This window comes from Oncorhynchus keta, chromosome 29 (assembly GCF_023373465.1).
Source record: "Oncorhynchus keta strain PuntledgeMale-10-30-2019 chromosome 29, Oket_V2, whole genome shotgun sequence".
Classification (NCBI taxonomy): domain Eukaryota; kingdom Metazoa; phylum Chordata; class Actinopteri; order Salmoniformes; family Salmonidae; genus Oncorhynchus; species Oncorhynchus keta.
The window spans coordinates 868493-888696 of record NC_068449.1 but is presented as its reverse complement, the minus strand read 5'-3'; the positions used below and the strand labels follow the sequence as shown (position 1 = coordinate 888696).

Here is a 20204-nt window from a genome sequence, read left to right as displayed (position 1 = left end):
TTTACCAGTTAACCCACTGTTCCTAGACCAGTTAACCCACTGTTCCTAGACCAGTTAACCCACTGTTCCTAGACCAGTTAACCCACTGTTCCTAGACCAGTTAACCCACTGTTCCTAGACCAGTTAACCCCACTGTTCCTAGACCAGTTAACCCACTGTTCCTAGACCAGTTAACCCACTGTTCCTAGACCAGTTAACCCACTGTTCCTAGACCAGTTAACCCACTGTTCCTAGACCAGTTAACCCCACTGTTCCTAGACCAGTTAACCCACTGTTCCTAGACCAGTTAACCCCACTGTTCCTAGACCAGTTAACCCCTGTTCCTAGACCAGTTAACCCACTGTTCCTAGACCAGTTAACCCCACTGTTTCTAGACCAGTTAACCCACTGTTCCTAGACCAGTTAACCCACTGTTCCTAGACCAGTTAACCCCACTGTTCCTAGACCAGTTAACCCACTGTTCCTAGACCAGTTAACCCACTGTTCCTAGACCAGTTAACCCTCTGTTCCTAGACCAGTTAACCCACTGTTCCTAGACCAGTTAACCCCACTGTTCCTAGACCAGTTAACCCACTGTTCCTAGACCAGTTAACCCACTGTTCCTAGACCAGTTAACCCACTGTTCCTAGACCAGTTAACCCACTGTTCCTAGACCAGTTAACCCCACTGTTACTAGACCAGTTAACCCACTGTTCCTAGACCAGTTAACCCACTGTTCCTAGACCAGTTAACCCCACTGTTCCTAGACCAGTTAACCCCACTGTTCCTAGACCAGTTAACCCCACTGTTCCTAGACCAGTTAACCCACTGTTCCTAGACCAGTTAACCCCACTGTTCCTAGACCAGTTAACCCCACTGTTCCTAGGCCGTCGTTGTAAAATAACCATTTGTTTCTCAACTGACTTGCCTAGTTTAAAAATATAAAAAAAATAAGGAAACATTGTTTTCTAAAAACAGAACATGTTTGGGAGATTTGATTAAATTGTTAAATTCTATTCAGAGTGAATTTCAACACAGATATACAGTTATCTAAACTAGTATTTTATGGAATTAACACCTTTAGAATCAGACATATTGACATGTTTACACAGGCAGCCCAATTCTGATCTTTTTTCCACTAATTGGTCTTTTTGACCAATCAGATCGTCTCTTTTGCCACTAATTAGACAACATATTAGAGTTGTGCTTCCTGTGGAAACAGCCTATCGTAATTGATCAATAAAATAACGATCTAGAATATGAGAATATATTTAGTTAAAAAGCAAAGCATCTAGACATTTCAGAAAGACATTTTTTAAAAATTCTGCACGATTTTTCAGTTTATTTGATCTATTGTAATCTCTGTTTTTAAAGGAATGTTTAGCATATTAGTAGCTATATAATGTAATGTTTTTTTTGTTTAGAGGGAAGACTATGGTGTAGACTGTGGTTTGTGAGGACATATGTTCCTCGTAAGAAACACCCAACAGTGCGTGAAGTACCACATGTTGAAACAGAACGACTGACATTTGAATTGGCAAAACGGTCTTCTGGGGAAATTCAATATGCAAGCTACGTTCCCTATGGTACTAGTGCACTACATTTTGACCGGGCGGGGGGGGGGTACAAAGTAGTGCACTATGTAGGGAATAGGGTGCCATTTTTGGAAGTAGCCTCGGACTCGTACTGTATCATTCTGTAAGAACTAAGAACCCACTGATTTAGGAGGCCTGTGTTGGTGCCTCTTTTCACAGTTTACATTCTGTTCACATGTTGCACCGTTGTCCATATCAGTCGAACTATGTATGCATGTATACATGTGAATTATTGTGCATCCTTCCTATGAATTGAACGTAATAGAGCTGCCTGAAGGAGAAAACGACTGAACAAAAAACAAATTATTATGCTGTAAACCTTTCTTGACATGTTATGAACTAATTCATCCTGTCTTGAATACTGTGTTTAAAAAAAGATATATATTAAAAAAATTGTAACGCTACACAATGTAGCAATGCTTAGGATAGGTAAATCTAGAATGGATCGATCATTTCAAACTATATCAAATGCGAGGAGAAAATATTATGCATGACTTAAGGTAATCAATGATTTGTATCGCGGGGCAATAATCAGCTTGGTCATTTGCGTTGATCATTAGATCTGTGATACTGAAAGGTTGATATTGTGGCGCTGTGATATAAGGTAGTAATACGTTTTACAGATCTTGAATAACAGGGGATGGTTGTTGACACATCACCCTGAGCACTTTGTTTTGATAAAAAAAAGAATGTACGATGTTGATCAACAGCCCGAAATCCAGGCTGTTTGCGCTATCATTCTACTATCATTCTACTATCATTCTACTATCATTCTACTATCATTCTACTTTCATTCTACTATCATTCTACTATCATTCTGCTATCATTCTACTTTCATTCTACTTTCATTCTACTATCATACTACTATCATACTACTATCATTCTACTTTCATTCTACTATCATACTACTATCATTCTACTATCATTCTACTATCATTCTGCTATCATTCTACTATCATTCTACTATCATTCTACTATCATTCTGCTATCATTCTAATGACAAGGAGTGGAATGATGGCCCAAAAGACTGGATTTCAGGCTGTTGATCCAAGTATCACTAGTAAACAAACAGAATGAGTTGACTGTGCGTTGTGGTGTAACTATGCACTCCAGCGAGAGGCCCTGGGGCATGCTGGAGCAACGGAGTCTCCCGTCTCGGTTGTGGATTAACTGAAGAAATCTGCATCAGAAATGTAGCAATAAAAAGCAGCATGGTGCCAATAGCACGAATGACTGGACTGGTTTGTGTGGCATTACAACTCACACCTTCATTCCTGAGTCCAATTCTCTACCAAGGTCTGAACTCTTCATCACATAAAGATAAAAGTTCTGAACTCTTCATCACATAAAGATAAAAGTTCTGAACTCTTCATCACATAAAGATAAAAGTTCTGAACTCTTCATCACATAAAGATAAAAGTTCTGAACTCTTCATTACATAAAGATAAAAGTTCTGAACTCTTCATCACATAAAGATAAAAGTTCTGAACTCTTCATCATATAAAGATAAAAGTTCTGAACTCTTCATTACATAAAGATAAAAGTTCTGAACTCTTCATCACATAAAGATAAAAGTTCTGAACTCTTCATCACGTAAAGATAAAAGTTCTGAACTCTTCATCACATAAAGATAAAAGTTCTGAACTCTTCATCACATAAAGATAATGTGCCTCTCAAGGATAGCAGGGCTTTCCATAGTGACGTCTAGCGCCTCCTAAGGATACCATGTCCAAGGTGACGCATAGCGCCTCCCAAGGATATCATGTCCAAGGTGATGCATAGCACCTCCCAAGGATATCATGTCCAAGGTGATGCATAGCACCTCCCAAGGATATCATGTCCAAGGTGATGCATAGCACCTCCCAAGGATATCATGTCCAAGGTGATGCATAGCACCTCTCAAGGATATCATGTCCAAGGTGATGCATAGCACCTCCCAAGGATATCATGTCCAAGGTGATGCATAGCACCTTTCAAGGATATCATGTCCAAGGTGATGCATAGCTCCTCTTAAGGATAGCAAGGTTTTCCAAGGTGACGTCTAGTGCCTCTCAAGGGGGGCAAGTGATAGAAAATCTAATAGAAGTTCAAGTTAAAGATATGATGTTCGAGGGACTAGGATCGATGCAGCCACAAGGAAAGAATCTGCCTTGGACCTTACTCTGGTATCTAGTGATGGCAGGAATCTGTGAGTGGGGGAGGTATGGGAGGAGTCGACAGTAGGGAGTGATCACTACTATGCACAGTAGGCTGGAGGGAGGATGAGGTGTCAGTGGATGGAGTAGGCAGGTGGGTGTTAGGAAGGGCAATGTGGGATCAGTTTCAGGAGCTGATGAGTGAACAGGTGATGGCTCAGGTGGAATGAGAGGGGAGGTTGAAAGTATGAATAACTGGGTGAGAACAGCGTTAGTGGGGGCAGCTACTGAGGTTATACCTAAGAGTTCAGGGAGGAGGAGGAGGAAAGCAGTCCCGTGGTGGAAGGAGGAGTGAGGGGCAGCTAATGAGGCGATACCTAAGAGTTCAGGGAGGAGGAGGAGGAAAGCAGTCCCGTGGTGGAAGGAGGAGTGAGGGGCAGCTACTGAGGCGATACCTAAGAGTTCAGGGAGGAGGAGGAAAGCAGTCCCGTGGTGGAAGGAGGAGTGAGGGGCAGCTACTGAGGCGATACCTAAGAGTTCAGGGAGGAGGAGGAGGAAAGCAGTCCCGTGGTGGAAGGAGGAGTGAGGGGCAGCTAATGAGGCGATACCTAAGAGTTCAGGGAGGAGGAGGAGGAAAGCAGTCCCGTGGTGGAAGGAGGAGGAACTGGGCGTTTAGAGTACTGAAAAGGACACAGAACCTCCCTCAGTCTGATTCAGTATCAACAGGCCCTGGTGAGGAGAACTATCCCTCAGTCTGATTCAGTATAAACAGGCCCTGGTGAGGAGAACTATCCCTCAGTCTGATTCAGTATCAACAGGCCCTGGTGAGGAGAACTATCCCTCAGTCTGATTCAGTATCAACAGGCCCAGGCCTTGGTGAGGAGAACTATCCCTCAGTCTGATTCAGTATAAACAGGCCCAGGCCCTGGTGAGGAGAACTATCCCTCAGTCTGATTCAGTATCAACAGGCCCTGGTGAGGAGAACTATCCCTCAGTCTGATTCAGTATCAACAGGCCCTGGTGAGGAGAACTATCCCTCAGTCTGATTCAGTATCAACAGGCCCAGGCCCTGGTGAGGAGAACTATCCCTCAGTCTGATTCAGTATCAACAGGCCCTGGTGAGGAGAACTATCCCTCAGTCTGATTCAGTATCAACAGGCCCTGGTGAGGAGAACTATCCCTCAGTCTGATTCAGTATCAGCAGGCCCTGGTGAGGAGAACTATCCCTCAGTCTGATTCAGTATCAGCAGGCCCTGGTGAGGAGAACTATCCCTCAGTCTGATTCAGTATCAGCAGGCCCTGGTGAGGAGAACTATCCCTCAGTCTGATTCAGTATCAACAGGCCCAGGCCCTGGTGAGGAGAACTATCCCTCAGTCTGATTCAGTATCAACAGGCCCTGGTGAGGAGAACTATCCCTCAGTCTGATTCAGTATCAACAGGCCCTGGTGAGGAGAACTATCCCTCAGTCTGATTCAGTATCAACAGGCCCTGGTGAGGAGAACTATCCCTCAGTCTGGTTCAGTATCAACAGGCCCTGGTGAGGAGAACTATCCCTCAGTCTGATTCAGTATCAACAGGCCCTGGTGAGGAGAACTATCCCTCAGTCTGATTCAGTATCAGCAGGCCCTGGTGAGGAGAACTATCCCTCAGTCTGATTCAGTATCAGCAGGCCCTGGTGAGGAGAACTATCCCTCAGTCTGATTCAGTATCAACAGGCCCTGGTGAGGAGAACTATCCCTCAGTCTGATTCAGTATCAACAGGCCCTGGTGAGGAGAACTATCCCTCAGTCTGATTCAGTATCAACAGGCCCTGGTGAGGAGAACTATCCCTCAGTCTGATTCAGTATCAGCAGGCCCTGGTGAGGAGAACTATCCCTCAGTCTGGTTCAGTATCAACAGGCCCTGGTGAGGAGAACTATCCTTCAGTCTGGTTCAGTATAAACAGGCCCTGGTGAGGAGAACTATCCCTCAGTCTGATTCAGTATCAACAGGCCCTGATGAGGAGAACTATCCCTCAGTCTGATTCAGTATCAACAGGCCCTGATGAGGAGAACTATCCCTCAGTCTGATTCAGTATCAACAGGCCCTGGTGAGGAGAACTATCCCTCAGTCTGATTCAGTATCAGCAGGCCCTGGTGAGGAGAACTATCCCTCAGTCTGGTTCAGTATCAACAGGCCCTGGTGAGGAGAACTATCCTTCAGTCTGGTTCAGTATCAACAGGCCCTGGTGAGGAGAACTATCCTTCAGTCAGATTCAGTATCAGCAGGCCCTGGTGAGGAGAACTATCCCTCAGTCTGATTCAGTATCAACAGGCCCTGGTGAGGAGAACTATCCCTCAGTCTGATTCAGTATCAACAGGCCCAGGCCCTGGTGAGGAGAACTATCCCTCAGTCTGATTCAGTATCAACAGGCCCTGGTGAGGAGAACTATCCATCAGTCTGGTTCAGTATCAACAGGCCCTGGTGAGGAGAACTATCCCTCAGTCTGATTCAGTATCAACAGGCCCTGGTGAGGAGAACTATCCCTCAGTCTGGTTCAGTATCAACAGGCCCTGGTGAGGAGAACTATCCCTCAGTCTGATTCAGTATCAACAGGCCCTGGTGAGGAGAACTATCCCTCAGTCTGATTCAGTATCAGCAGGCCCTGGTGAGGAGAACTATCCCTCAGTCTGATTCAGTATCAACAGGCCCTGGTGAGGAGAACTATCCCTCAGTCTGATTCAGTATCAGCAGGCCCTGGTGAGGAGAACTATCCCTCAGTCTGATTCAGTATAAACAGGCCCTGGTGAGGAGAACTATCCCTCAGTCTGATTCAGTATAAACAGGCCCTGGTAAGAATAACTATCCCTCAGTCTGATTCAGTATCAACAGGCCCTGGTGAGGAGAACTGACGTCTAGTGAGGCTGAGATCTAGTATGAAGGAGAAGGGGATTCGGGAAATTAGTTTAAATAGTATATTTAGTAAAACGTCATATTAGATATCCTCTCAAATATTGAGTTATTTTTTTAAAGAGCAATAGGGCTGGCAGGTAGGATTTCGTTTTTCCCTGTCTCTGGCCCACACTCCAGTACAGTAGGTGGTGGTAATGCACCATAACGTTGGATGCCAAACAATAACCAATGCCAACCGATAAACCACCAAAGGAGAAAGAAGCCAGTTGGCCAACCGTGCTCGAGGGGTCTCGGCCCTACGTTAGTACGAGTTACTCATAGGGGCAGCGTTGCTGGTTCAAACACCTCTCAGACCGTGTTCCCCCTCGTTATAAACCTGACAACGTAAACACACTAGTAATATTCAATTGGATTTCTTGTTGGCAAAACATTAAACACCTAACTAGCTAGTTGTAATGGAGCAACTTACTAAAACAAATTGAGTGAGTTGACATGTTGCCTCTTCACATATCGCTCGGGAATCAGCCCACACTGTTCCATCGTCCTCAATGGAAAGTTGCTGGATGCCCAAGAATGGCTTGGTTCACTGACTCATTCTCCAGGCTTTGGTCATTTGTATCGCAGTATTGAAATGACTCGAAATCATACATGTTTCTATTATTTTATTTAAAATGTCACGTTATTTCAACTTCTGACCCAAAAATCTATTTTATTTAAGTGTCTTTTTCGGTTGTTTTATTCCGTGTTTTTACTGCCATCTAGTGGAGAACCAAGGTGCTAATAGAAATGAGTTTTGATTGGTTGCGAGGTACTTCCGTGTACATCCGCCAGCCAATCAAATGTCTTATTCTCTAGTTTTTTGAACCTGAGCATTTTAACCGTCAGGCGCGACAAAATAAATTGTCTGTGAGTCGGAGCGGATTAGATAAAACGTGTTCAAGCGACAAACTAATTTGTTTTTTTTTAGGTAAAACACGGAAAAAAAATGGAATTGGATTCCATGAAGTATGCCGAATTACGCAGTCTTGCGAAGGAGATTGGGCTCAAAACCTCAAAACTGAAGGTACAATAAATCGTAAACAGTAACAGTATTGGGTTGTTTGTGGGTTAGCTAACGCATTAGCTAGCTAACGTTACCCAACTAGCAGCTAGTTAACTTACTATATTCATCCATCACGTTGTTTTGCAGTGTATAACCTAGCTAACTTTGTGTGTGTGTTTTTTTTAAAGGCTGATAAACTTCTGAAGGTGCTCAAGGAGCATTTCCAGCAGCAGGGAGATGTTGCAGTGGAGGTAAGTTAAGTTCTGGCTTGAAACTCCCTCCAACTTCTGTTCAAATTATCTTTCTTTTTTTCTCTCTCTCGTTTTTTGTTCTTGTTCTATTTGACTTAAAATCACAATTTTTAATTTGTCACATGCGCCTAATACAACATACTTACAAGCCTTTTTAACTGACAATGCAGATGTGTAAAGGTATTTACTAAATAAACTTGGAAGTAAACAAGAAAATAGAAAAATGACACATTTTTAAGAGCAACAATAAAATAGCAGTAACAAGGCTATATACAAGGGGTACAGGTACAGAGTCAATGTGCGGGGGGGGCACAGATTAGTCGAGGTTAACATTTACATGTAGGTAGAGGTAAAGTGACTGCATGTACTTTATACTACTACATTGATTACTGCATAGGGCTCCCGAGTGGCGCAGCGGTCTAAGGTTCTGCATCTCGGTGCAAAAGGTGTCACTACTGTCCCTTGTTTGAATCCAGGCTGTATCACATCCGGCCGTGATTGGGAGTACCATAGGGAAGAGCACAATTGGCCCCGTGTCTTCTGGGTTTGGCCGGGGTAGGCTGTCTTTGTCAATAAGAATTTGTTCTTCCCCGACTTGCCTAGTTAAATACAGGTGTAAATTGATATCGATTACTGCGTTGTTGGGATAAGAACTTCTTTGCAAGAACAGCATTTCACTGTAATTTGTGCACTTGACATATAAAAACCGCAACTTATTACACTTCTACGCGATCCGCAAGGTACACCGATTTCTCCTTAACTTTCTTTCTGTGTGTTTTATAACTAGCTATGTTTGCGTTGTAATTTTACAAACCTCTGGTTGTGTATTTAGCAGGGAGATGAGACTGGCATCGCTGCACAGGATGACATCAACTCAATCCAGGAAGTCAACAATTCATCACAGGTTGACGATGAGCCTTTCCTAAAACAACAAGCTCAGGAGTTTGTTACCAAACGTCGCGGTAGAGGGCGACCGAAGAAGAGGAAGGAGCCTGAAGATGAGGAAGAGGTGTGTGTGTGTGTGCCCCGACAGTGGTCTCCATGTGTCTTTATCTTAAGAAAGGATATGTGTTTGCTCTGTTTGAGAAACCGAACCTTGGTCGTTTTTGATCTAGATCTTTGAGAAGCTGGTTGAACCCAGAATCGACCAAGGGAGTGTTAAGAGAAGGAAAACGTCTGCCGCTAAGGATTCTGGGGTGGCAGCACCAGTGGAGGAGTCACAGAAAACCAATGTTCAGACACAGCCTGAACCTGGCCACAGAGATGCAGCCCCAGCAGTGACTTTTGAGAAAGGTTAGTCTTGTGGAAGTGCTATGTAGAGGATCAACTCTGGTTTCAGTAACATCATTAGGGTGGCAGGTAGCCTAGCAGTTAAGAGCATTGGGCAAGTAACCAAGAGGTTGGTGGTTCGAAGACCAGAGTCGGTAATCTTTCTGTCCTTGAGCAAGGCACTTACCCTAATTGTTCCTGTAAGTCGCTCTGGATAAGAACATCTGCCAAATTTACTAAAATGTAAAAATAAATGTTTTATTGATCACATTCTCATATTGCTTTGCATAGGAGAGGGACAGAAGGTGGTGATGCCAGTAGGAAAGATCCCTCGCCACGAGGGGCTCATCAAGAGGACTAAGTCGATGCTGAAGCCTATGACACCATGTTAGTCATCTGAATCATATGTTCTGTAGCTACAGGATCTATAACATTCAAGATAAAACGTTGTTTTAGGTCCTTGCTTGAAACAATGTCTGTCCGGGAATACATTAAGCCTCAAGATAAGTAGTGAAAATTCTGACCTCGGGGAGAGAAGAAGAAATATATATATATTATTTACACCCTTTCTATTGTAGACTTCAGAAAGCTCCACGAGGCACATTTCAAGAGGATGGAGTCAATCGATTCGTACGTGGAGAGGAAGACCAAGCAAGTTGATTTGTTCAGAAGTTCCGTGAAGGAACTGAAGGTAATGAACTATATCCCTCAACTCTGGACCTCAAAGCCAGTTCCACTGTGTTTTTTTAATCTGGGACTAATTTAGACCTGGGATACCAGGTGGGTGTCATTTTAATTATCAGGTAGAACAGAGAACCAGCGGTCTCTGGACCTCGCAGGGTCAGAGTTGAACTACACTGCTCAAAAAAAATAAAGGGAGCACTAAAATAACACATCCTAGATCTGAATGAATGAAATATTATTAATTAATTAATATACTTTTTTCTTTACATAGTTGAATGTGCTGACAACAAAGTCACACAAATTATCAATGGAAATCAAATTTATCAACTCATGGATGTCTGGATTTGGCGTCACACTCAAAATTAAAGTGGAAAACCACACTACAGGCTGATCCAACTTTGATGTAATGTCCTTAAAACAAGTCAAAATGAGGCTCAGTAGTGTGTGGCCTCCACCTGTATGCCTGTCTGACCTCCCGTGCCTGTATGACAACGCCTGGGCTCAGTAGCATGCTCCTGATGAGGTGGTGGATGGTCTCCTGAGGATCTCCTCCCAGACCTGGACTAAAGCATCTGCCAACTCCTGGACAGTCTGTGGTGCAACGTGGCGTTGGTGGATGGAGCGAGACATGATGTCCCAGATGTGCTCAATTTGATTCAGGTCTGGGGAATGGGCGGGCCAGTCCATAGCATCAATGCCACTGCCAGCCACATGAGGTCTAGCATTGTCTTGCATTAGGAGGAACCCAGGGCCAACTGCACCAGCCTATGGTCTCACAAGGGGTCTGAGGATCTCATCTCGGTATCTAATGGCAGTCAGGCTACCTCTGGCGAGCACATGGAGGGCTGTGCGTGACTGACCCACCGCCAAACCGGTCATGCTGGAGGATGTTGCAGGCAGCAGAACGTTCTCCACGGCGTCTCCAGACTCTGTCACATGTGCTCAGTGTGAACTTGCTTTCATTTGTGAAGAGCACAGGGCGCCAGTGGTGAATTTTCCAATCTTGGTGTTCTCTGGCAAATGCCAAACGTCCTGCACGGTGTTGGGCTGTAAGCACAACCCCCACCTGTGGACTTCGGGCCCTCATAACACCCTGATGGAGTCTGTTTCTGACCGTTTGAGCAGACACATGCACATTTGTGGCCTGCTGGAGGTCATTTTGCAGGGCTCTGGCAGTGCTCCTCCTTGCACAAAGGCGGAGGTAACGGGCCTGCTGCTGGGTTGTTGCCCTCCTACGGCCTCCTCCACATCTCCTGATGTACTGGCCTGTCTCCTGGTAGCGCCTCCATGCTCTAGACACTACGCTGACAGACACAGCAAACCTTCTTGCCACAGCTCACATTGATGTGCCATCCTGGATGAGCTGCACTACCTGAGCCACTTGTGTGGGTTGTAGACTCCATCTCATGCTACCACTAGAGTGAAAGCACCGCCAGCATTCAAAAGTGACCAAAACATCAGCCAGGAAGCATAGGAACTGAGAAGTGGTCTGTGGTCCCCACCTGCAGAACCACTCCTTTATTGAGGGTGTCTTGCTAATTGTTTATAATTTCCACTTGTTGTCTATTCCATTTGCACAACAGCATGTGAAATGTATTGTCAATCAGTGTTGCTTCCTAAGTGGACAGTTTGATTTCACAGAAGTGTGATTGACTTGGAGTTACATTGTGTTGTTTAAGCGTTCCCTTTATTTTTTTGAGCAGTGTATATAATAGAGGTGGTGTTTGTGTTGTGGTCAAGGTGGGGGTTTGATGTTCAATCTCAAATAAGCCCAAGGAACTATTAATTACAAAATAGCATAGCTAATTCATAAATTTATCAAATGATTAATTATATATTGTATGTTTACATTCTTTAGGTTCTCTCCGATAAGACTCTTTCTCACCCGACTGAAGGAAAAACCCCAGGGGTAAGCAGTACATGTTGAATCTTTTTTTAGCATCTTAATTGGTTCCTATTCAATTGTTGCTTGGTGTGATCAGTCCTTGATGTGTTTTCCAGATGTCGAGCTGTGCCTCCCTGTTCAGCCCCGCATCCCAGAGACCTGCCACAGACCAACGCAGACAGACCCGATTCTCAGGCATCAAATCTGCCACTGATAAAAGTAGACTCTCAGCCAGTAAGCCAGCTACAGACAAACGCAGACTCTCAGCCAGTAAGCCAGCTACAGACAAACGCAGACTCTCAGCCAGTAAGCCAGCTACAGACAAACGCAGACAGACCCGGGTCTCTGGCACCAACTCCCCTCAGCAGGACACTGCTGTTCCATTCAGACCCACAGTCCTGTCCACTTGCAGGATCAATGTCCGGTGAGTATTTTTTTTTTTTTAATATGGGTCTGATTTAGTTAGTACCAAGTACTTTACAGTGCTACTGAAACTTCTAGGTTAAACCTCGAGTGATGAACTTCACACCATGACGAGTTGCTGCAAAATAGAAGTTAACTCACTAGCTTTTTGTTCAAGGTGACCGTTTTAGAGCATGGCGCTTGTAACGCCAGGGTAGTGGGTTCGATTCCCGGGACCACCCATACGTAGAATGTATGCACACATGACTGTAAGTCGCTTTGGATAAAAGCGTCTGCTAAATGGCATATATTATTATTATTATTATTCTAGAATGAAATGTTATAGATTAAGTCCAACTGTTGGTTTGTGTAAAGGTTCTCTCAGGCTACTCAGGATAATGAGCACAAGAGGCCCATGGTCAAGACCCCAGCGCGCGCGTCAACCCGCGTGGAACCCGTCACTCCTGGGAAAGAGACTAAAGTTGTCGGGAAACGTGAAGTCAACAAGCCCTCTGTTCCCTCTAGCACCAAGACGCCAGGTAACGTCCTGTCTAGATCTAGATCACGTTAAATTAAATTTCTATGTAGTCTTTACTTTGCATTATCTATTATCCATGATCATTATCTATTATCCATGATCATTATTCATTATCGTTATCCGTGATCATTATCCATGCTCATTGTCATTATCCATGATCATTATCTATTATCATTATCCATTATCTTATCTATTACAACTGATCATTATCTATTATTATTATTATCCATTATTTATTTTATCCATGATCATTATCTATTATCATTATCCATGACCCTTATCTATTATCCATGATCATTATCTATTATTATTATCCATTATCGTTATCCGTTGTCAAGGCCAGCTTAGCTATTACCCATTATCATTAGCTATTACCCATTATCATTAGCTATTACCCATTATCATTAGCTATTACCCATTATCATTAGCTATTACCCATTATCATTAGCTATTATCCATTATCATTAGCTATTATCCATTATCATTATCTATGCATTACAACTGAATTGATTTCTTCCTGTTAACTTTGGTATTTGTCCCCTTTTTTCTTTTATAAGGAACAGCATTTGTGTTCAATGCAAACACCAGTGTTCTTACTATCACTCCTGGAACCAACAAGGCCAACTTTGATCTGAAGGCCAGTCTCTCTAAGCCCCTCACCTACAGGCCTCACAAGGGTAAGTCAATAACGCCCCGGCTTATCGTGTCTGGTCGATAACGCCCCGGCTTATCGTGTCTGGTCGATAACGCCCCGGCTTATCCGTGTCTGGTCGATAACGCCCCGGCTTATCCGTGTCTGGTCGATAACGCCCCGGCTTATCGTGTCTGGTCGATAGCGCCCCGGCTTATCGTGTCTGGTCGATAACGCCCCGGCTTATCGTGTCTGGTCGAATATACGCCCGGCTTATCCGTGTCTGGTCGATAACGCCCGGCTTATCCGTGTCTGGTCGATAGCGCCCGGAACTACCGTGTCTGGTCGATAACGCCCCGGCTTACCGTGTCTGGTCAGAACGCCCGGCTTACCGTGTCTGGTCGATAATATAATAATATATGCTTTAGCAGACGTTCTTATCGATAACGCCCGGCTGTACCGTGTCTGGTTCGATAGCGCCCGGCTTACCGTGTCTGGTCGAAACGCCCGGCTTACCAGTCTGGACAGAAGCGCCCGAAAGTGATCGTGTCTGGTCGATAGCGCCCGGCTTATTGTCTGGTCGATAACGCCCGGCTTATCTGTCTGGTCGATAGCGCCCTGCTTATCTGTCTGTCTGGTCCGATAACGCCCCGTGATTATTTTTACTCTTGGTTCGATAGCGCCCAATGGCTTATCGTGTCTGGTCGATAGCGCCCGAGCTTACCGTGTCTGGTCGATAACGCCCGGCTTATCCGTGTCTACATGTAGTAAATTTGCCCTGGCTTATCCGTGTCTGGTCGATAACGCCCGGCTTATCGTGTTGGTCGATAACGCCCCGGCTTATCGTGTCTGGTCGATAGCGCCCCGGCTTATCCGTGTCTGGTCGATAACGCCCCGGCTTATCGTGTCTGGTCGATAACGCCCCGGCTTATCGTGTCTGGTCGATAACGCCCCGGCTTATCGTGTCTGGTCGATAGCGCCCCGGCTTATCGTGTCTGTGTCTGTAGGGAAGCTGAAGCCTTATGGAGAGACCAAGGAGAACACAGCTGACCAGTCTCAGATTGTTCTTTCACACCAGAAGAACTACAAACAGCACCCGGTTCAGACAAGGTGAGTGTCGGGAACAAAGAAAAGTGAAATATATAATATAATAATATATGCCATTTAGCAGACGCTTTTATCCAAAGCGACTCATGTGTGCATACATTCTACGTATGGGTGGTCCCGGGAATCGAACCCTGGCGTTACAAGCGCCATGCTCTACCAACTGAGCTACAGAAGGACCACAAAAGTGGAGGGGGAATTTGAGTAATTGAATTCCCAGCTTTTGTCAATCGTTCATTGATTACTCAATGAAAATAAGTCCAAGGGAGTCTGTCCTGAACTTGTTCTCTTTCCGACTGGCTGTATTGATTTCCATATTTATTTTTATTCTAGGGAGGAAAGGAGGACAAAACAGACTGAAGACAGGAAGCAGAAGAAAGTGAACATGCTTGGAGCCAGACGAGGCCTCGTCATGACCTAATTATTGTCATTCTCCCCCCCCCAACCCAATTCTTCTGTAAAGATTAGACCCTGTTTTTACTGCATCTGTACTGTTCTATCTAACCTGTTGTGATTGTTAAATTTTTACTCTGTAGTTCCTCAAACAACTTCACTATTACAATGTTATGTACTTTATTGTTCACATTAACATGTTAAATATTTGGGTCATCTGTAATTCACGTGTTTTACAGTGCGTATAAGTTGTACTTTTTCCAGAATTGTAAATACATGTAGTAAATTTGGCATTTCCTGAAGCAGATTTTTTTTATGGGGGGGGGGGCGGACTTGGTGGGTGATGCTTTTGTTGTCCTCAGACTTCAGGGTTCCTCTTGTATACCTCATACGCAAACTCCTCTGTGTGTGCAAGGTCGTTGCACACTGCGACAAAATCAATCTCCAGTTGAAATGGACCGTCTGCCTTATCACCCAACGTTATTCCTATGGTGTTAACCTAGGAGCACAGAAAACAGACATTAAGAGTCGCATGGACCGTCTGCCTTATCACCCAACGTTATTCCTATGGTGTTAACCTAGGAGCACAGAAAACAGACATTAAGAGTCGCATGGACCGTCTGCCTTATCACCCAACGTTATTCCTACGGTGTTAACCTAGGAGCACAGAAAACAGACATTAAGAGTCGCATGGACCGTCTGCCTTATCACCCAACGTTATTCCTATGGTGTTAACCTAGGAGCACAGAAAACAGACATTAAGAGTCGCATGGACCGTCTGCCTTATCACCCAACGTTATTCCTACGGTGTTAACCTAGGAGCACAGAAAACAGACATTAAGAGTCGCATGGACCGTCTGCCTTATCACCCAACGTTATTCCTATGGTGTTAACCTAGGAGCACAGAAAACAGACATTAAGAGTCGCATGGACCGTCTGCCTTATCACCCAACGTTATTCCTACGGTGTTAACCTAGGAGCACAGAAAACAGACATTAAGAGTCGCAAAAACCTAGCAAGTGAATCGTCATTTTACCCTTGTCTGAGAATTATGTAGTACTTAGAAAAATTATACTTACTTTGTCCAACCAGAGAGGATGTTGATCATCTTGTACCCTCCCGCGACTAGAGAGGAAGAATTTTGAGAATGGAATCTGTAAAAGTGCAATCAAATGTTAGCACTCAAATACTTCTGGACCAACTAAGATCACATGACGATAGCCTCGGTCATGTCCTATAGTAGTCACAACTAAGATCACACGGTGATAGCCTCGGTCATGTCCTATAGTAGTCACAACTAAGATCACACGGTGATAGCCTCGGTCATGTCCTATAGTAGTCACAACTAAGATCACATGACGATAGCCTCGGTCATGTCCTATAGTAGTCACAACTAAGATCACACAGTGATAGCCTCGGTCATGTCCTATAGTAGTCACAACTAAGATCACACAGTGATAGCCTCGCTCATGTCCTATAGTCACAACTAAGATCACACGGTGATAGCCTCGGTCATGTCCTATAGTCACAACTAAGATCACACGGTGATAGCCTCGGTCATGTCCTATAGTAGTCACAACTAAGATCACACGGTGATAGCCTCGGTCATGTCCTATAGTCACAACTAAGATCACACGGTGATAGCCTCGGTCATGTCCTATAGTCACAACTAAGATCACACGGTGATAGCCTAGGTCATGTCCTACAGTAGTCACAGACTTAAGATCACACGGTGATAGCCTCGGTCATGTCCTATAGTCACAACTAAGATCACACGGTGATAGCCTCGGTCATGTCCTATAGTCACAACTAAGATCATTACGGTGATAGCCTCGGTCATGTCCTATAGTCACAACTAAGATCACACGGTGATAGCCTCGGTCATGTCCTATAGTCACAACTAAGATCACACTGAATCGTCATTTTACCCTTGTCTGCTCATGTCCTATAGTAGTCACAACTAGGATCACACCAGGCGGATAGCCTGGTCATGTCCTATAGTCACAGACTAGGATCACAATGGCTGTAAAAGCCAATCAAATGTCCTATAGCAGTCACAACTAAGATCACATGCGATAGCCTCGGTCATGTCCTATAGTAGTCACAACTAAGATCACACGGTGATAGCCTCGGTCATGTCCTATAGTAGTCACAACTAAGATCACACGGTGATAGCCTCGGTCATGTCCTATAGTCACAACTAAGATCACACGGTGATAGCCTCGGTCATGTCCTATAGTCACAACTAAGATCACACGGTGATAGCCTCGCTCATGTCCTATAGTAGTCACAACTAGGATCACACGGCGATAGCCTCGGTCATGTCCTATAGTCACAACTAAGATCACACGGTGATAGCCTCTGTCATGTCCTATAGTAGTCACAACTAAGATCACACGGTGATAGCCTCTGTCATGTCCTATAGTAGTCACAACTAAGATCACACGGTGATAGCCTCAGTCATGTCCTATAGTAGTCACAACTAAGATCACACGGCGATAGCCTCGCTCATGTCCTATAGTAGTCACAACTAAGATCACACGGTGATAGCCTCGCTCATGTCCTATAGTAGTCACAACTAAGATCACACGGTGATAGCCTCAGTCATGTCCTATAGTAGTCACAACTAAGATCACACGGCGATAGCCTCGCTCATGTCCTATAGTAGTCACAACTAAGATCACACGGCGATAGCCTCGCTCATGTCCTATAGTAGTCACAACTAAGATCACACGGCGATAGCCTCGCTCATGTCCTATAGTCACAACTAAGATCACACGGTGATAGCCTCAGTCATGTCCTATAGTAGTCACAACTAAGATCACACGGCGATAGCCTCGCTCATGTCCTATAGTCACAACTAAGATCACACGGCGATAGCCTCGGTCATGTCCTATAGTAGTCACAACTAGGATCACATGGCGATAGCCTCGCTCATGTCCTATAGTAGTCACAACTAAGATCACACGGCGATAGCCTCGCTCATGTCCTATGTGCTGTGTGAGACGCAAACCATTGAAGACAGTTTCCTTAAACAAAAAGCCAAAACCAAGCAAGGGAGACTGGGAACGCGTTCAGTAGAAGGCAACGTTCAGATGGAAATGGGCTGTAATAAAACGAAACATGCCTCTAATATGTAGACTATGGAATCATAACGTCTGTCATGTCATTTGCAACTGAAAGTGTCCCTGGCTAAGCTGTACCTTGACATCTTGCCAGTAAGGTCCTCCCCGTGTGTACAGGAAGTAACTGTACATGTCGTCCTTCTGGTGTGAGAAGTAGGTCTCCGCACCGACGTTAATCATCCATGGTCGCCCGTCACCACGGATACGAAGGTGCAGGGTGTTGAAGTTGGACCAATCGTGATGCTTCTTACTGTCAAACGAACCCTAGAGAAAACATATTTTTTTTGGGGGGGGGTTAACATCTCGCATGGCCAAGGATGAGTCATGGAACTGATGGAGGGGTTTGAACTTGCAACCTTCCGGTTACTAGTCCAACGCTCTAACCACTAGGCTACACTGCCGCCCCAGCATGGCCATGTTTCCCACTGATGGAAGGACGTGCTCCATGTTTGGGAGCCGTTTAATCCTACTGGGGAGGAAAGACTAGCCTGAGTACCGGTGTTTGTATAATCATGCCAACTCATTGGCAAGAGGGCAGAAACGGACTGGCACCCGGGCTAAGTTAAGACAACATCAGTACTAACCATGGGCGGTTTGGAACGTAGAGTGCAGTATCCACTATATCGTGTCTCTCCGTCCCTGGGGGGAGCAGAACAGAGGGTCCCATACATCAGACATGTAGCGTTGTTCCTGCCTAGCTTCAGATAGGCCTCACTCCTCCCGCCGATCTCTTGGTCTGAAGACACTGTCCACTGCTCCAGGCTCTCTGGCCCTCTGAACTCCCAGACCACCCTGGTCTGTTCCAGGATATGTTCAATCAGTGGCTTTCCCTCTGGCCCTGTCCAGCGGCCCAGAAACTCATTCTTCAGCAGAGTAAAATGCTTTCGTATCCCCTCCACACCTTTATTGAAGTCAAACGTCTTCCATATGGGGGTGTTGTCCTGTGTCTGGCCTGGCCGTCTGTACTCTCCTCCAGAGATAGCCCTCCATCCCACAGACAGGTGTGGGGTCAAGAGTCTCTGTTTGTAGCAGGATCCAAGAAATCTCACTGCTGGGGTGAAATGTGTAGCTCTTGACACTGCCATAAAAAGTAATCCTGGTTTCTTGCCTTACTGTTGGGGTGGGGGGGAGACAAAAGTGGTCGTTAAGGGTTGACTGTCAAGAGGAGCAAGTACAATGTCACAGGCAGGGCATTATCATAGTTCATTGCCATAGGTATCCCTTGATCATCTCACTCAGTTCCATTACACAAATGACGATGACGACAGCATCTTCTGTAAAAAGGTATGCTTTGTTGTGCCGCGACGCTCAGTCTGAACATTAAAACACTGATTTCTTGCGGTACTGTTTTGGAAGCATAAGGACCTTATATTTCATATCGGCAAGAAATAAATTAAATTGATACACGCCGTTTATAGGGTTAGGATTCCCACACGGCCATATCTCCATGTTACAGCGCTTGTTTACGGAAGACAGGGAAGACAGTGGACAACCTGTGCTAGGTACGCCACAAACGTGTTACTTTAAAAAAAGGTACTGTCTGCTGCAATTGTGTTGACCGGTTAAAACTATTGACATTTAAACGTGTATTTTGCGTTTGAGAAATTATTTTGATGTGATATTAAAGTATAGTGATTTGTTTCAACACATGTAGATGAGAACTTGGCTGTTTTGATTTACAGAGTCAATTCGCCCTTTATACAAAAAAAATGTTTCATTGGACTAAGGAGTAACGTTTGGCTCCTTTAGTGAAATATTGGACTAAGGAGTAACGTTTGGCTCCTTTAGTGAAATATTGGACTAAGGAGTAACGTTTGGCTCCTTTAGTGAAATATTGGACTAAGGAGTAACGTTTGGCTCCTTTAGTGAAATATTGGACTAAGCCATTAGCTAGATGACCACATCAACAGTCTGTAACAGGACATCCAGGTTCTGGTTAATAGTCATATGAAGACAAGCTAAGTGAATCACAGAATGTACAATATCAATCAACTCATTTTGATAGCAGGAAATGCAATGTTGTTTTTTTTTCTTCTGTCGTTAACGTTACTTACCCGGTGACGGACAACTGAACTTGTAACCGGTTGGATCGGTCTCACGAATTTATTTACAAACAGACCTTAAGTAAACAGCATTGTGTTCTTCACTTTGTAGCGTAGAATAAAAATCAGTATAATCTCTAACCGATTTTTATAAATGTGTAATCGTGATTATTATTATTTTTTTTGTTAAATACGGAAGCGTACCAATCCAAGGTTGTGTTCCGTCCGGATAAAAG

General features: G+C 44.6%; 2 protein-coding genes and 1 long non-coding RNA gene across 14 annotated transcripts; 1 reads left to right on the top strand and 2 right to left on the bottom strand.

The window, feature by feature from the left end:
- Positions 1–4878: 4878 nt before the first annotated feature.
- Positions 4879–6674, bottom strand: LOC127913464 (uncharacterized). 3 transcript variants are annotated; one of them, XR_008085595.1, is made up of 3 exons: positions 6323–6674; positions 5305–5401; positions 4879–5027 (listed from the first exon to the last, which is right to left on the bottom strand). It is a non-coding gene; the product is annotated as an uncharacterized LOC127913464 (long non-coding RNA). The 3 variants fall into 3 exon arrangements; XR_008085596.1 differs by lacking the exon at positions 6323–6674 and adding an exon at positions 5811–5931; XR_008085597.1 differs by lacking the exon at positions 6323–6674 and adding an exon at positions 5535–5605.
- A 286-nt stretch (positions 6675–6960) lies between these two features.
- nusap1 (nucleolar and spindle associated protein 1) lies at positions 6961–15094 on the top strand. 3 transcript variants are annotated; one of them, XM_052485475.1, is made up of 13 exons: positions 6961–7665; positions 7833–7895; positions 8728–8904; positions 9011–9188; positions 9456–9551; positions 9743–9855; positions 11707–11757; positions 11850–12030; positions 12067–12157; positions 12511–12674; positions 13231–13350; positions 14312–14414; positions 14742–15094. In XM_052485475.1, exons 1-13 carry the CDS (start codon positions 7588–7590, stop codon positions 14827–14829), a joined length of 1503 nt encoding a protein of 500 aa, XP_052341435.1. In that variant the 5' UTR covers positions 6961–7587; the 3' UTR covers positions 14830–15094. The 3 variants fall into 3 exon arrangements, with proteins under 3 accessions (XP_052341435.1, XP_052341434.1, XP_052341433.1); XM_052485474.1 differs by having other exon boundaries at positions 11850–12157; positions 13237–13350; XM_052485473.1 differs by having other exon boundaries at positions 11850–12157.
- Positions 14965–20190, bottom strand: ndufaf1 (NADH:ubiquinone oxidoreductase complex assembly factor 1). Of its 8 annotated transcripts, none has more exons than XM_052485477.1 (6): positions 19981–20190; positions 18511–19038; positions 18005–18190; positions 15881–15955; positions 15742–15774; positions 14965–15267 (listed from the first exon to the last, which is right to left on the bottom strand). In XM_052485477.1, the coding sequence occupies exons 2-6, from the start codon at positions 19009–19011 to the stop codon at positions 15160–15162; spliced, it is 903 nt and encodes a 300-aa protein (XP_052341437.1). In that variant the 5' UTR covers positions 19012–19038; positions 19981–20190; the 3' UTR covers positions 14965–15159. The 8 variants fall into 8 exon arrangements, with proteins under 8 accessions (XP_052341437.1, XP_052341438.1, XP_052341439.1 ...); XM_052485478.1 differs by lacking the exon at positions 15742–15774 and adding an exon at positions 15584–15616; XM_052485479.1 differs by lacking the exon at positions 15742–15774 and adding an exon at positions 15426–15458.
- Positions 20191–20204: the final 14 nt, after the last annotated feature.